General features: G+C 45.9%; 1 protein-coding gene across 3 annotated transcripts in view; it reads right to left on the bottom strand.

Annotated features, from left to right (window-relative positions):
• Nucleotides 1-5,546: 5,546 nt before the first annotated feature.
• LOC115180333 (diacylglycerol kinase iota) overlaps nucleotides 5,547-16,725 on the bottom strand; it is a 51,577-nt gene continuing 40,398 nt past the window's right edge. For 2 of the 3 annotated variants that reach the window (XM_029742343.1, XM_029742344.1), the window contains exons 14-33: nucleotides 15,727-15,852; nucleotides 15,456-15,534; nucleotides 15,306-15,361; nucleotides 15,079-15,141; nucleotides 14,587-14,660; nucleotides 14,317-14,428; nucleotides 14,138-14,224; nucleotides 12,089-12,201; nucleotides 10,944-11,006; nucleotides 10,417-10,517; nucleotides 9,881-9,960; nucleotides 9,708-9,752; nucleotides 9,544-9,613; nucleotides 7,729-7,888; nucleotides 7,537-7,562; nucleotides 7,331-7,368; nucleotides 7,070-7,190; nucleotides 6,867-6,903; nucleotides 6,610-6,709; nucleotides 5,547-6,397 (exon numbers count right to left, since the gene is read on the bottom strand). In XM_029742343.1, coding sequence (XP_029598203.1) covers nucleotides 6,281-6,397; nucleotides 6,610-6,709; nucleotides 6,867-6,903; nucleotides 7,070-7,190; nucleotides 7,331-7,368; nucleotides 7,537-7,562; nucleotides 7,729-7,888; nucleotides 9,544-9,613; nucleotides 9,708-9,752; nucleotides 9,881-9,960; nucleotides 10,417-10,517; nucleotides 10,944-11,006; nucleotides 12,089-12,201; nucleotides 14,138-14,224; nucleotides 14,317-14,428; nucleotides 14,587-14,660; nucleotides 15,079-15,141; nucleotides 15,306-15,361; nucleotides 15,456-15,534; nucleotides 15,727-15,852 — 1,668 coding nt within the window. In that variant the 3' untranslated portion in view covers nucleotides 5,547-6,280. The remainder of the gene's footprint in view (nucleotides 6,398-6,609; nucleotides 6,710-6,866; nucleotides 6,904-7,069; nucleotides 7,191-7,330; nucleotides 7,369-7,536; nucleotides 7,563-7,728; nucleotides 7,889-9,543; nucleotides 9,614-9,707; nucleotides 9,753-9,880; nucleotides 9,961-10,416; nucleotides 10,518-10,943; nucleotides 11,007-12,088; nucleotides 12,202-14,137; nucleotides 14,225-14,316; nucleotides 14,429-14,586; nucleotides 14,661-15,078; nucleotides 15,142-15,305; nucleotides 15,362-15,455; nucleotides 15,535-15,726; nucleotides 15,853-16,725) is intronic. The other variant, XM_029742345.1, reaches the window with a different exon arrangement.

Here is a 16,725-nt window from a genome sequence, read left to right as displayed (position 1 = left end):
TTTGAGCAGAGGGAAGAGATGATAGGATGGAAGAGGAGAGAGTAGCGGGAGAGAGAGAGTGAAGGTTGGGACGGCGCAATACCATCCGAGTAGGGGCAGAGTGAGAAGTGTTGGATGAGAGCGAGAGGGAAAAGGATACAAGGTAGTGGTCGGAGATTTGGAGGGGAGTTGCAATGAGATTAGTGGAAGAACAGCATCTAGTAAAGATGAGGTCAAGCGTATTGCCTGCCTTGTGAGTAGGGGGGGAAGGTGAGAGGGTGAGGTCAAAAGAGGAGAGGAGTGGAAAGAAGGAGGCAGAGAGGAATGAGTCAAAGGTAGACGTGGGGAGGTTAAAGTCACCCAGAACTGTGAGAGGTGAGCCATCCTCAGGAAAGGAACTTATCAAGGCGTCAAGCTCATTGATGAACTCTCCAAGGGAACCTGGAGGGCGATAAATGATAAGGATGTTAAGCTTGAAAGGGCTGGTAACTGTGACAGCATGGAATTCAAATGAGGAGATAGACAGATGGGTCAGGGGAGAAAGCGAGAATGTCCACTTGGGAGAGATGAGGATTCCAGTGCCACCACCCCGCTGGCTCGATGCTCTAGGGGTATGCGAGAATACGTCGGCAGACGAGGAGAGAGCAGTAGGAGTAGCAGTGTTATCTGTGGTAATCCATGTTTCCGTCAGCGCCAGGAAGTCTAGGGACTGGAGGGTAGCATAGGCTGAGATGAACTCAGCCTTGTTGGCCGCAGACCGGCAGTTCCAGAGGCTGCCGGAGACCTGGAACTCCACGTGGGTCGTGCGCGCTGGGACCACCAGGTTAGAGTGGCAGCGGCCACGCGGTGTGAAGCGTTTGTATGGCCTGTGCAGAGGGGAGAGAACAGGGATAGACAGACACATAGTTGACAAGCTACAGAAGTGTTGTTTCTTGTATTATTGTCTCTTGTGTCTTTAGAGAACTGTTTCACTTTGATATCCTCTTTCTTTTCTTCTGTTAACTAGATATTCTTTGTTATTCTTCGTTAGCTAGCTAGCTTCTTCCAAAAGAGTCCCTAGCAACTGCTTAGCAACTGGTAAACAATTCAGCTAGCTAAGATAACTACAATTTTATGAAAAATAGGCTTTTGAAAAAAGTTACTATCTTCTTTGTTTGTTGCTTGTTTTTTCTCCTATTCAGTCTTGCAGTTTTCTTTTGATTTTTTCCGATGTACTTCACTCTAAAAACCATGTACATTTCAATATTTGTAGGAGCTCATTTTTCAGCTGCTGCTGCTCAAATTGGAATTCCGTCACAAATGATCAGTCTATAATTTTAATAGTAGGTTTATTTGAACAGTGAGAGACAGAATAACAACAAAAAAATCCAGAAAAACACATCTCACAAATGTTAAAATGATTTGCATTTTAATGAGGGAAATAAGTATTTGACCCCTCTGCAAAACATGACTTAGTACTTGGTGGCAAAACCCTTGTTGGCAATCACAGAGGTCAGACGTTTCTTGTAGTTGGCCACCAGGTTTGCACACATCTCAGGAGGGATTTTGTCCCACTCCTCTTTGCAGATCTTCTCCAAGTCATTAAGGTTTCGAGGCTGACGTTTGGCAACTCGAACCTTCAGCTCCCTCCACAGATTTTCTATGGGATTAAGGTCTGGAGACTGGCTAAGCCACTCCAGGACCTTAATGTGCTTCTTCTTGAGCCACTCCTTTGTTGCCTTGGCCGTGTGTTTTGGGTCATTGTCATGCTGGAATACCCATCCATGACCCATTTTCAATGCCCTGGCTGAGGGAAGGAGGTTTTCACCCAAGATTTGACGGTACATGGCCCCGTCCATCGTCCCTTTAATGCGGTGAAGTTGTCCTGTCCCCTTAGCAGAAAAACACCCCCAAAGCATAATGTTTCCACCTCCATGTTTGACGGTGGAGATGGTGTACTTGCGGTCATAGGCAGCATTCCTCCTCCTCCAAACACGGCGAGTTGAGTTGATGTCAAAGAGCTCCATTTTGGTCTCATCTGACCACAACACTTTCACCAGTTGTCCTCTGAGTTATTCAGATGTTCATTGGCAGACTTCAGACGGGCCTGTATATGTATTCTTGAGCAGGGGGACCTTGCGGGCGCTGCAGGATTTCAGTCCTTCACGGCGTAGTGTGTTACCAATTGTTTTCTTGGTGACTATGGTCCCAGCTGCCTTGAGATCATTGACAAGATCCTCCCGTGTAGTTCTGGGCTGATTCCTCACCGTTCTCATGATCATCGCAACTCCACGAGGTGAGATCTTGCATGGAGCCCCAGGTCGAGGGATATTGACAGTTCTATTGTATTTCTTCCGTTTGTGAAAAATCACATCAAATGTTGTCACCTTCTCACCATGCTGCTTGGCAATGGTCTTGTAGCCCATTCCAGCCTTGTGTAGGTCTACAATCTTGTCCCTGACATCCTTGGAGAGCTCTTTGGTCTTGGCCATGGTGGAGAGTTTGGAATCTGATTGATTGATTGCTTCTGTGAACAGGTGTCTTTTTTACAGGTAACAAGCTACGGTTAGGAGCACTCTCTTTAAGAGTGTGCTCCTAATCTCAGCTCGTTACCTGTATAAAAGACACCTGGGAGCCAGAAATCTTTCTGATTGAGAGGGGGTCAAATACTTATTTCCCTCATTAAAATGCAAATCAATTTATAACATTTTTGACATGCGTTTTTCTGGATATTTTTGTTGTTATTCTGTCTCTCACTGTTCAAATAAACCTAGCATTCAAATTATAGATTGATCCTTTCTTTGTCAGTGGGCAAACGTACAAAATCAGCAGGGGATCAAATACTTTTTTCCCCCACTGTATGTCTAGACTATTGTGGTCCATGTTTTCTGTGTTCTAGTGTACTATAAAATAGATGGCTCTCCTGTTCTTATTCTTTTCCCAGTCATATTCAAGGTTAGAACTACCTTCCTAGGGCTTTTCATGCTTCTAGCCTTGATTTGCATTTTTGAAAGCATATCTACATCACTTCACTTTTTAATGTCTGTAGTATTGCTTAATAGATGTTGTCCAATGAATTCTGTAAGCCCTCCCTCTTCAAATCAGGCTTGATTGGAAAAAGCTGTTCAAAAGAGGACATTGTATTATCATGTCTTCGTACTCCCTGACGAACGGCCACGCAGCCGAAACGCGTCAGAGTTTTTAAACTTTGTTTCCTTTGAACATGCCATACAAATAAAGGCATTTTAATTCATTATACGAATTATACGTCCTCTTTTCTTTTTGAAAACCTTATAAACAGTTGATTAAAATGAACAAAACTATGACACTGCAGCAAGATGTTTCAATTAAAACTTTAATCTTCTTCTAAAAATGATACGATTATTCAGATGTTACAATTGTACAACCCGGCATGCTTTCTATGCCTCTCAATTGTCAATTTATTTCCCAAAACAATTTGCAGGACATTTAACAGTGAATTTGGATTAAAACCTTTTAAGACCTGTTGGAAGATATCTGTGGGAGGGTGTTTTTGGTTTGAGGTCAGATTATTTCAGAGAGTCCTTGTAATATCTGTAACGTCTTTGTTACTGTAACATCGAATGACTCAACATGGCACTAACCAATCCCTGTGGGAAAAATGGGATTGAGAGAAATCAGTGTAAACTCAAAAGAAGCTAAAGAAATCTAGAAGTAGTAGTCACCAGTATGACCAGCAGCTACTGTCCTCCATGTCTGTACGGGCCTTATCAATGCCCTGTAGCACTGGGTATTACTGGGTTATAAGAGGGTAAATGTCAGACCTAGGTCCAATACCTCAAATACTTGAGGTGCACTTTATTTAGCTTGACTAGCACGCAGGTTGGGCGGAGTTTACACTTTTGCTACTATTCTATTGGTTCCATTGTACCAGACAAGCAAAGCACACCTCCAGTATTTAACATAGACACAAGTCTGAGTCATTATAAATACAGGTTGTCTAACAGGCACACTGCGGAGACTGACTGACTACTGATAAAGTCTCTCAGTAGACTGAATATACAGCATTCCCACTACCTTCTCCACCTATTCTATTCTCTAAGGGTATTCTCTAAGGGTATTCTCTAAGGGTATTCTCTAAGGGTATTCTCTAAGGGACTTCCCTAGGGTATTCCCTAGGGTTAGGGGCAGGCTGTCTTGATATTCAACCACGCCAGTGTTCAAATTCATCTTCGCAGACACTATGACGGTTGGGAGGCTTAAAGAGACTCTCCTCACAGGCCCTCATCACCGTGACCTCACCGTGTCATCACGTCAATGACCAATCAAAACACAGGAAACGTTGTCAGAGGCAGCACTATACGACTTTTAGAGAATACAAAATAAACAACAACGTTCAAGTAATCCCATGATCTGAAAAATACAAAATCAAATGTAGAACCCTTAAACATTTCAAACCTTACCCATATTACTTAGGTATAAAACAATTCAAATCTTAATAATTATAATAACAATGCCAGTTTGGGATGCCATTATTATGGGGTAGCAACTTCCAAGGAGGTAAGAAAAATGGCATGCACAACAATGTTGAATAATAAAGAACACAAAATAATACAAAATCATATCCAATCTATTCATAATAATCATAAATAACGGATGTTTGTTTCATAGAGATAGACAGAGGACTCATCTTTGTATCTGTGCCATAATGGCATACGTGACTGCACGGGCATCTCCATGTTAGAGTAGTCAATTTTCTTCTCAATTTTGGATTTGAAAAAAAGCAAAAAGCTTGTATTGGTGATTTACCACCAGCTGCAGTTCTAGAATCCTGAACAAAAGCTTGTGTCACTTATTGTGGCCACTAGATGGCGGTAATATATCTTAAAGGCATTTACAAACCATAGGCAACCCAATTTGAAGTAGAAGACAATGTTCTGATCATTGGCTGATCTCTTCCAACTCATAGGAATCCCCACCCAGTTGACAAAAAGAAAATGGTTGAAAACGTAATATCAATTTCCATGCTAAAACGGGTTATATTCATTTCGATTCCTCTATCTATCTCTATGATTTATCTCTCTCAACACGACCAGGCAGGGTAGTGGGGGATGGAGGGAGGCAGAACAACATAAAAACATTTCAATTTCCCTGGTCATGTTCGACCACTGATAGACGCTGAATAAATAAAACAAGGTCAAGTACTAAAGTCCATCGGCCTTTCTTTTCAGAACGGTCATCTTAAACACGGCTGTTTTTACAACACCTAACAGTAGTTTTAGTGTTTTAACCATATAATGTCAACCAAACCCACCCCACCCACCCCACTTCACAATAACACAACCCCACACACACACACACACACACACACACACACACACACCAGCACGGTAAGAAATTGCACATTCAACACTCCTTGGTGCCATAAGGGACTGTTAAAACATTAATGTAATGTAAACATGAATAGAGAAATGCACAAACGTCATTCATATTGCATTGAATATGGCTCAGATTTGTTTTTAACTATTCTCTCTCAAGCACACCACACACACAGACACACACACACACAGTCTGTAGGTGTGTACATGCTGCTCTGGTAGAGCTCTAGGTTGGGTGTGTAATGGATACCCAGGGCTGCATGGAGAATCTGTCCGTCTCTCTTTTCGTTGTCTGCCTAAGCTGTCTGTCATCTCAGGTCCCACACTGGCCTCCAGGGGGGGGTTGTGGGGGCTTAGAATTGGGTGTCTACAAGCCTAGCAGTGTGGTTGGGATAGCAGTAGTGGTATCCTTGTGTAGCAGTGGTAGTAGTATGGAGGGTGCTGGGTACTGTCCCTGCCTCACAGTGCTGTGTGTCTTTGGCACACGTCTGAATGATTCACAAAGGCCTTCTGGGAAAATACGTAAATTGAATACGCGGTTTAACCGTGGTTGAACCGCGCTGGTACAGTATGTAAGGCTGCAGGGCCGCACTGAGGGTCTGTGTGTCGGTGAACCCTCACCTCTGATCCCTGACCCCTAACCCCCTGAACCCCAGCCCAGACCCTGGCATTCAGTGAACAACAGGCAACTCCATACCCCAACACTCCCATACGTTTACAATCAATCAATAAATTAATGAATAAATAAAAGCAATAATAAATAATGATTTCGATGAAACATTTTCCTGTGCAGGATAGGACAGAGTCATGCTGATTATGGAGTCTAAAGCGCGTCAGGCCGCTCCTGTCTGTCCATCTGTCTGTCCACCCCTCAGTCAATCTATGGAGGTGAAGGGGGCTAACCTCTCTCCTCCATCTCTCATCCTCTTCTCCCTGTCTTCCCCTCTCTCCGCGTGTAGTCTCTCTCATACAGCAGTCTCCAGATCTTCGTGGGAGACAGTGGTAGGGAGCTGTTTGCTGGTCAGGTAGGAGGCCAGCTCTTGGTCCCCCGCGTTACGAGCTTGCTCCACTGGTGTCTTGCCCTGTGAACACACACACAGCCACACACGTGTGTGGTTACTTCCACTCCATTAAACAAACTCTCTCTTATGTGCGAGCTTGCCTTTGTGTGTGCAAATGTGTGTCTGTGTGTGTTTGCGCGGTGCGGTACAAGTGTGCGTGTGCCTGTGTGTACTTCGTGTGTGTGTGTGTGTGTGTGGTGCAGTATGAGTATCTGTGTGTGTGAGGTTCTAACCTTGAAGTTGGTCTTGATGAGGGAAGCTCCGGAGTCCATGAGAAGATGACACACAGCGTGATGCTTCTGAGAGGCCGCTTTGTGCAAGGCAGTGTCTCCTCTGAAAACACACACACACGAGCACACACTTCACGCAAGCTGCAGGCTGCCTGATCAGTTTGAGGTATAGAAAAGTTACTTCAGTCACAGAAACAAGACATTCTTCAATGTTAGACCCTCAGATAGACAACAAAACCATTGGGCAGTGGGTGACTTACGTTTCTCTGTTGGTTAAATCCAGGAGCACCTTTGACCCTAAAAGAAATTAAACAGAGCAAACATTTTAGCAAACATCAGAGGTTTGCAAACAAGTTCATTTGAAGGATGCAATAAGAAGCAACACACACACACACACACAGACACAGACACAGACCCACACACACACAGACACACACACACACACAGACACACACACACTCACCGTGCTCCAGTATGAAGCGGACCACTTCAGTGTGTCCGTGCTGAGAGGCCAGGTGTAGTGCACTACAACCAGTAGAATCCCTCACCAGGAGGCTGGTCCCGCGAAAGAAGCTGCCCGACAACTGAAAGAGAGACGGGAAGAACACCGTTATGAGAGAAACATATGTATCGTCTTCAGTAGTGCATTACGTCAGGAATGGCTTTGAGCTAGTTCTAGTAAGACAGTCAGATGTTTGCTAGGGAGAAGGTCGAGGTATCTAACCGTAGTCAGGTCCCCAGATGAGGCAGCCATCAGCATTGCTGAAGAACACACACACACACACACACACACACACACCACTATCAGTTAGACAATGTTATAGGGTTACACGTGCGTTAACAGGAATCATTCCCACTGTAAGGCAGGGTTTTTATAGAAGAACAACATGGGTTTACAAATGTTCCTTCAAAAGACGCAAAACATCCCACCTTGTTCCTCAGACGTCAGCGGGCTCCTGTACCAGAGAGACAAATAGATGAAAGGACTGCGACTCTCAACATGAAATAACGTTAGAGCTGTGCGTGTGAGCGTTTGCGGGTCTGTGTGTGTATGCATGTGTTTACACATCTGTGTATGTGAGTGTCTGTGTCTCTCTCGCTCCCTCTTCCTCTGTCTCTCACCCAGAGTTGGGCTCCACCACCAGGTCAGGCATGCCTGTGGCCGGTCCCCCCGCTAGTCCACCGTGGTCCAGGATAAACACCTCTTCCTGGCAGATTTCTGTCACATAGTGCAGGTGCTCCTGGGCCTTGTCAATACGGTAGAAACGGTCTGCAGATGTAGCTGGGGAAAGGAGACTTGGTTTAGAGAGATGATGTGAAAGGAGAGAACAGTTTACTGTCACACACTCGATGTCTTACAGTCACAGTTACCAAACCTTATGTAGAGACTTCAGAGTCCCACTTTACATGAGGAACAACGGATGGAGATATACGTATATCAACTCAGCAAAAAAAGAAACGTCCTCTCACTGTCAACTGCGTTTATTTTCAGCAAACTTAACATGTGTAAATATGTGTATGAACATAAGATTCAACAACTGAGACATAAACTGAACAAGTTCCACAGACATGTGACTAACAGAAATGGAATAATGTGTCCCTGAACAAAGGGGGGGGGGTCAAAATCAAAAGTAACAGTCAGTATCTGGTGTGGCCACCAGCTGCATTAAGTACTGCAGTGCATCTCCTCCTCATGGACTGCACCAGATTTGCCAGTTCTTGCTGTGAGATGTTACCCCACTCTTCCACCAAGGCACCTGCACGTTCCCGGACATTTCTGGGGGGAATGGCCCTAGCCCTCACCCTCCGATCCAACAGGTCCCAGATGTGCTCAATGGGATTGAGATCCGGGCTCTTCGCTGGCCATGGCAAAACACTGACATTCCTGTCTTGCAGGAAATCACACACAGAACGAGCAGTATGGCAGGTGGCATTGTCATGCTGGAGGGTCATGTCAGGATGAGCCTGCAGGAAGGGTACCACATGAGGGAGGAGGATGTCTTCCCTGTAACGCACAGCGTTGAGATTGCTTGCAATGACAACAAGCTCAGTCCGACGATGCTGTGACACCCTGCCCCAGACCATGACGGACCCTCCACCTCCAAATCGATCCCGCTCCAGAGTACAGGCCTCGGTGTAACGCTCATTCCTTCGACAATAAACGCGAATCAGACCATCACCCCTGGTGAGACAAAACCGCGACTCGTCAAAGAGCACTTTTTACCCGTCCTGTCTGGTCCAGCGACGGTGGGCTTGTGCCCATAGGCGATGTTGTTGCCAGTGATGCCTGGTGGGGACCTGCCTTACAACAGGCCTACAAGCCCTCAGTCCAGCCTCTCTCAGCCTATTCCGGACAGTCTGAGCACTGATGGATGGATTGTACGTTCCTGGTGTAACTCGGGCAGTTGTTGTTGCCATCCTGTACCTGTCCCGCATGTGTGATGTTCGGATGTACCGATCCTGTGCAGGTGTTGTTGCACGTGGTCTGCCACTGCGAGGACAATCAGCTGTCCGTCCTGTCTCCCTGTAGAGCTGTCTTAGGCCTCTCACAGTACGGACATTGCAATTTATTGCCCTGGCCACATCTGCAGTTCTCATGCCTCCTTGCAGTATGCCTAAGGCACGTTCACGCAGATGAGCAGGGACCCTGGGCATCTTTCTTTTGGTGTTTTTCAGAGTCAGTAGAAAGGCCTCTTTAGTGTCCTAAGTTTTCATAATTGTGACCTTAATTGCCAACCGTCTGTAAGCTGTTAGTGTCTTAACGACCGTTCCACAGGTGCATGTTCATTCATTGTTTAAGGTTCATTGAACAAGCAGTGTACAATGAAGCCTTTACTTTGCTGAGTTTACAAGTAGGCTAAAGCTCTGGCACATTTACAGAAATGCTGAATTTGTGTTTTGACCACGTTTTGACCCTAGGTGAGTGATGTCACTCACAGTCCAGGAAGCTCCAGTTGGGGGACAGTCTGTGGGCGGAGCCAGGTCGCGGTAGACCTCGACACTCATCCTACAGAAAGGGGAGGGAAGGGATGGGCAGTTCAATAACGACTCACCGATAACATAGTCAGACATAATAGACTGAAAGAAAGACAGACAGGAACCTGGTAATGCACTCGGTGGCCAGCAGATGGAGCCTGATGAAGATCCTGTTAGAAACAGGAAACCCCAGCAGTGTTTCAGAAAATAGAACAATCAACATAGCCAATCATGTTGGTGTGAAAGTGTGTGCACATGTGTGTATGCAAGTGTGTCACGTGGCTGTGTGTGTTCTCACCTCCTGTAGCCTGTCTATGTAAAGTCTGCAGGTCTCCAGGTCACAGTCCCCTCTCACCACCACAATACCCACAGCGATCGCTGCAACACACACACACACACACACACACACACACACACACACACTTTATTAAAGTATTTTCTGGCTGCAGGACACACACATGGGGACTAGAGGCTGCTGCCTATACATACATGGCCATTTTAATAATGGAACACTAGTCACTTTTATAATGTTTACATATTTTGCATTACTCATCTCATATGTCTATACTGTATTCTATTCTACTGTATCTAAGTCTATGATGCTCTGACATCCATATATTTATATATTCTTAATTCCAGTCCTTTATTTAGATTTGTGTGTATTGTGTGTATATGTTGTGTAATTTGTTAGATATTACTGCACTGTCGGAGCTAGAAACACAAGCATTTCGCTACACCCGCAATAACATCTGCTAAACACGTGTAAGTGACCAGTACAATTTGATTCGATGGACACTTCAGCAAAGACACACACACACACACACACACACTCACAGATGTCTCGGAGTCGTTCCCTGTCGAACTGCAGTCTGTCGTAGTCCTGCAGACTGATACGGTTGACCCTGAGGCGCAGGCGCTCGGGGACAGCATGGGGGCTGGAGGAACACAAGCACGTTGAAATATCATAACATTACGCACGGCTTCATTCCATTTGTTTCTGTTCAGTACCGGAAGCAAATGGGATGTTTCTTTTTCTTTTTTCATTGATTGCGATCTAGCAACGCCAGGATAGAGTACTGTGCTACATGAATTGTAGCCACAACAGTACAGAGCAGAGAGCAGGACAGGGTGGACTCCCACAGAGACAGACACTGGGAGACAGCACGCAGACAGGTTAGAAAGGGTTCAGCATGCAGCAGCAACCATATACTTTAGACGTTAGACCCACTTACTGTACACGGCAGTCGACACAGGCACAAACAAATAACTTGGCTCTCTTTTTCCTCACTCAGTTTCTCTCCGTCTTTCTCTCTCTCGGACGCTCTCTGAAACACGCTCGCACGCCGGGTTGAAGTACTTACACAGAGAAGGAGTCGGGGGGAGCGGAAAGGCGGCGCAGGTCTGCGGCACACACCTTCTGAATGCTGCAGTCGTACAGACACACAACGGGGCGAGTGCGGGGAAAACACAGGCCCAGAGGGGAGTCAGGTAAACATCAAGGAAAGAGAGAGGGACAGAGGAGTAGACATGACGGTGAGGAGAGAGGGACAGAGGAGTAGACATGAAGGTGAGGAGAGAGGGACAGAGGAGTAGACATGACGGTGAGGAGAGAGGGAAGAAAGAAAATACGAAAAAGACAGTGGAGGATGAAGACATGGAGGAAGCCCATGACAGACTAGAGTATTATTGCAGAACACTAAGACAACAACCAGGCACAGCTTTAGCTGTAGCGGAGTAGAACCACACTGAGTAAAGAGCAACACACACACACCGGAAGCTAGATACACACACAGGCATTAGTGCTGTTGGGACGATCTAACAGGTGGTAGTAAGTGGAACAGATGGTTAGAGGAGAAACTAACAGTGTGAAGGGAATATAATGAGACAAAGCCCTGAATAAGACCAACAAACTGAACTGTGTGTGTGTGTGTGTGTGTGTGTGTGTAAGGCAGCAGTGGGTTTACACCTTGAGAGATTTTACACTAAGGCAGCACCTAGTTTGGCCCTGTTTTCCTTGGTGTACGCTTCTTTCCAACAGAATGCAGCCACGGCATCAAAACTACCACTGGCTTTCTTCCTCGTAATCGGTGTAAACGTACACTTAGACCCATTGGTAGTGTCCATTCTGTAGCCTGGGGAGCTAGGTGACTCACTCACCAGGCCAGGACTCTGAGGTCTTTAACCTTCTGTACACCGCTGGCCTAGTTCTACAGGAAGAAGGATAGAGGATGTGTGTGTGACTCACTGAGTCAGCTCGGGGATTCCAAACCAGCGACCGCTCGGTTACTGGTCTTAACCGCTAGGCTGCCTGCCACACACCAGCCATTCTCTATAGAGAGTGTGTGTGTGATTCCCTCGCTGAGTGAGGGCAGTGGGGTCTTGATCCCTAGTGCTATATTGGCCTATATCCTTGGAGTGTGTGTGTGTGTGTGTGTGTGTGTGTGTGTGTGTGTGTGTGTGTGTGTGTGTGTGTGTGTGTGTGTGTGTGTGTGTGTGTGAGACTCACTCATTGAGCAGGGGTACTGAGGTGCGTCTCTTGCTCTTCTGTACCATGTTGGCCTGGTTGCGTAGGGAGATGCGGAGGGTTGAGGGGGCCAAGCGACAAGGCTCTCCATCCACCTACACACATGCACGCGCAAGCGTACCCACACACACACACACACACACACACATCAAGTTTATTAGGTTACACCCATCTAGTACCGGGTTGGACCCCCTTTGCCTCCAGAACAGCCTGAATTATTTGGGGCATTCTACAACGTGTCGGAAATGTTCCACAGGGATCTTAGCACGCAGTTGCTGCAGATTGGACAGCGGTACATTCATGCTGTGAACAGCTCATTCCATCTCATCCCATTATGCTCTATAGGGTTGAGGTCTGGGGACTGACCAGGCTGCTCAAGAAAACTGAACTCGCTGTCATGTTCCAGGAGATGTTTTTCCACTCCTCAATTGTCCAGTGTTGGTGATCGCTTTCCCACTGGAGCCACTTCTTCTTGTTTTTAGCTGAAAGGAGTGGAACCCGGTGTGGTCGTCTGCTGCAACAGCCCATCCAGGACAAGGACTGACGAGTTGTGCGTTCCGAGATGCCGTTCTGCACACAAGTTCTGCGCTGTTATTTGTCTGTTTGCAGGCTACCTGTTAGCTTGCACGATTCTTCCCATCCCCATTCGACCTCTCTCATCAACGAGCTGTTTTCGCCATCAGGACTGCTGCTGACGGGATGGTTGTGTTTGTCACACCATTCTTGGTAAAACCTAGACACTGTCGTGCTTGAAAAGCCCAGGAGGGCGGCCGATTCTGGGATACTGGATCCGGCGAGCCTGACACCGACGATCATGTCATGCTCAAAGTCGCTATGCTCACTGGTTTTGCCCATTCTAACGTTCAATAACTGAACAGTAACTGAATGCCTCGATGCCTGTCTGCCTGCTTTATAAAGCAAGCCACAGACACTTGACTTACAGTCTGTCTGTAGGAGCGATCCATTTTGGTGAATGGGGGGTGTACATAATGAACTGGCATGTGTAGCATGCACTGTAAACCTCAATGTGTTGTCATTACTCAAAACCTTTGAGGAAACCCGTTGCAGTTAATATATCTGAGTAAAGTTACTTAAAGTGATGTTGTAGTCATTCCTCAAACCGATAGAGTCACTACGACCCCAGAGGGTCCAGATTTGAGTTGTATGAACTTGACAAAAATATGTAACACTCTTACCAAGCCACACCTCCAGTATAATTTTGCAGTGTGCCTCGCCTTTGAGTGAGTTGTAGAGTTACCACCCATGACTGTATTTGTTAGTGACAGAGACATGGCTGTTGAATTGGTTCATTTTCAGTCCTGTGGCCTTCACCAAGTGAGTTCATACTTGAATGTTACCATTATAATGAAACCCTTTGTACATCACATAAGGCCTTATTTTGAGGCCAAGCTTTATCCTAATACAGTGGCCTCATGGTTTACAGAACACATCAGGTCTGCAAATAGGGTTGCAAAGTTCCAGTAACTTTCACCAAATTCCCCCAAAAATGTAAACCCTGATTGAAGGATTTCCAGGAATCTTCCAACTGGGATTTCTTGAAAACCTGGACATTTTTCCAGAGTTTTGCAACCCTACCTGCAAGTCACATTATGCCGGCTTGCAAAGTGATGTGTAATTCCTATTGGAATTCAGCCAGAGTTAGGATATTCAACAGTTTTGTAATTACATGTACTTAATTGTCTAATTACATGAATTACATTCATTTCTATCCATCTGGGGAGTGACAATATGGCCGACCGGTGGTTTCAAAGCCTCTCACTGGCAAATAAATCAAATAAAACTTTATTTGTCACATGCCCCGAAGTGTAGACCTTACCATGAAATGCTTACTTACAAGCTCTTAACCAACAGTGCAGTTCAAGAAGAGTTAAGAAAATACTTACCAAATAGTATCAGCAATCCAGGGTTTATATACATCATTGGTTGTATCGCTAGTGTGGGCCTGTGTTATATATCTGTAGTATGAGTCTGTGTTGTATCCAGTTAGTGTTGGCCTGTGTGAAAACTCACCTGTACAGCGATGGTCTTAAAGGTGGTCAGAGTCACCTCTCTACACTGGTGCAGCCTCTCACCATGACCTCCTACCTGCAGTGCCGCCTAGGGGACAGGAAGAGGAAATACACCCTTTTGTTTAGAGTCTCTCTCTCTCGCTCGCTCGCTTGCTCTCTCTCTCACACACACACACTCACAAGGGAGGACAGGGTGAAGCCGATGACTTCAATACAGCCGTCATCATGGCGCTGAGGTTCAAAGTCCCGGTGGTCTCCTGTGTTCCCCCACGGCATGGTGCCTGCACAGTACCTACACACACGCGCGCGCACACACACACACACACACACACACTTTTTTAAAACACACATAATCCTCAAACACTCCATCACAAAAAATCCACAGTATGGTGAGCGTATAAAACTATGGGTAGGTTATGGGGTGGGGGATTGGGTGGGTTGAATAGCTACCTGGGAATGTTTAAGAAGACGATGCACTGAAACTTCTGCTCCTGGATCTTAGGAGTGAGATCCGTCCCGTCACACTGGTACAGAGAAAAAGAGGTTCGTGGAACCCAGTAAATGAATGTAGATTGCAGTTCCTGAAAGAGGGACCTGACCAGCGGCAGGTTTATTATCAGGCTGCCAGGGCCCTCTATCCCAAACTGTCAGCCTGTGACACTGTGCATGTGTGTGTGTGTGTGTGTGTGTGTGTGTGTGTGTGTGTGTGTGTGTGTGTGTGTGTGTGCGCATGTGTGTGTGTGCGTATGTTTGTTTGTGTGTGTGTGTGTGTGTGTGTGTGTGCGTGTGTGTGTATGTTTGTGTGTGTGTGTGTGCGTGCGTGTGCGTGTGTTTCTGTGTGTGTGTGTGTGCGCGCATGTGTGTGTGTGTGTGTGTGTGTGTGTGTGTGTGTGCGCGCGCATGTGTGTGTGTGTGCATGTGTGTGCGTGTGAGAAAACTCACCACCACCCTGACGTGTTTAGACAAATCCCTGGAGCTCCTCTGGAGGAAGTCAGAGAATGCAGCCTGACAGGAAGCAGAGACAACTCATTACATTCTATACACGCCTTTCTCCCTCTCTCTCTCTCTATTCCCTCCCTCCTCTCTACCCTCCCTCCACATCCCTCTCCTCATCCCTTTCCGTCCTCGCCCCATTTAGTAATGTGGTGTTAAGTCGGTCTGGTACTCACCCCTGCATAGAACATCTTGTTGCGGAAGCGGCTGTTGAATTTCTCAGGGTTGGCTTCTGCAGGGAGGAGGAGATACAACAGTCTGTGTCCTACTGTAGTCAGACAGCTAAAGGAACAATGCTTCTAATCCTGAGAGACAGTACTGCTCACCTCTGGATTCGTGGAACTCCAGTGTGACGTGGGCATCGAAGCCCAGGCTGAAGTAGTTGTTGAACACATTCAGTGGGAGCTGGAGACATACAGAGAGATGTAGAGTGAAAAAGAGGGGAGCACACAAAAGAGGTACAAAATCAGTTTAAAGGTTGAACTATGCTTTCACTCACTGTCCATATCACTCAGACCACGAGACAGCCATACCACTGACCCCTCTCTTGACCATTCACCCTCCCCCCTGACCCCTAACCTCTGACCCCAGACAGACCTTCTGTGTGCCCTCCTCCGGCTGGGCGGGGCTTCTCTCCACCTGAAGGTTCCATCTGTCTAGCTGCACCACAGAGCCGTCCTCCACCTGACACAGTACCTTGGAAACCGGCTCGTCTGTATAACCCTACACAGAGAGAGACAGGTTATAACCCTACACAGAGACAGGCTATAACCCTACACAGAGAGCGACAGGTTATAAACCTACACAGAGAGCAAAATGTTATAACCCTACACAGACACAGGTAATAATTCTATACAGAGACAGGTAATAATTCTACACAAAGAGACAGGATATAGCCCTATATAGAGTGAGTGAGAGAGATGGGTTATAATCCTACACAGAAAGAGACAGGTAATAATTCTACACAAAGAGACAGGTTATAGTCCTATATAGAGTGAGTGAGAGAGATGGGTTATAACCCTACACAGAGAGACAGGTAATAATTCTACATAAAGAGACATGTTATAGCCCTACATAGAGACATGTTACTTCAGGTAAACTGAGCTAATTTCACTTCCTTCAAACTGAAGCCTGAGACAAAGGGAATATGACAATAGCAGCATTTCAAGTGATAGAAAGAGGAAATAAGTCCCTATGTCTAACCTGACACAGCAACAACCAGTATAGTCCCAACACAGCTGAGGTATCACATACAGTATTCAATAGCCATGGACATTAGTTTTTTACAGTCACTAATTTCAGAACCTGGTGGTCATTTTTCAAAACTCTAGACACAAAACGGTCATCACCTGGCAGTCCAGTGTTCAAAACATGCATTGTGCATTCATATCTTTAAAGAAATCTTGCACTTGCAGAATCATTGGTTCAAATAACTCATTTACCATGAAATACCAAAGGAACATTCATTTAGATCACCCACACACAAGATACCGATAGTTTCACTGTGTAGTTGTTCGTACAATCATTAAATATTGTAGGACAAAATATGTGATACATGTTTCATTATGCTACTACACGTAAATATATCACTGTAAA

This window comes from Salmo trutta, chromosome 40 (assembly GCF_901001165.1).
Source record: "Salmo trutta chromosome 40, fSalTru1.1, whole genome shotgun sequence".
Lineage (NCBI taxonomy): Eukaryota > Metazoa > Chordata > Actinopteri > Salmoniformes > Salmonidae > Salmo > Salmo trutta.
Note: the sequence above shows the minus strand (reverse complement) of the source record. Positions and strands in the feature narration are given on the sequence as shown.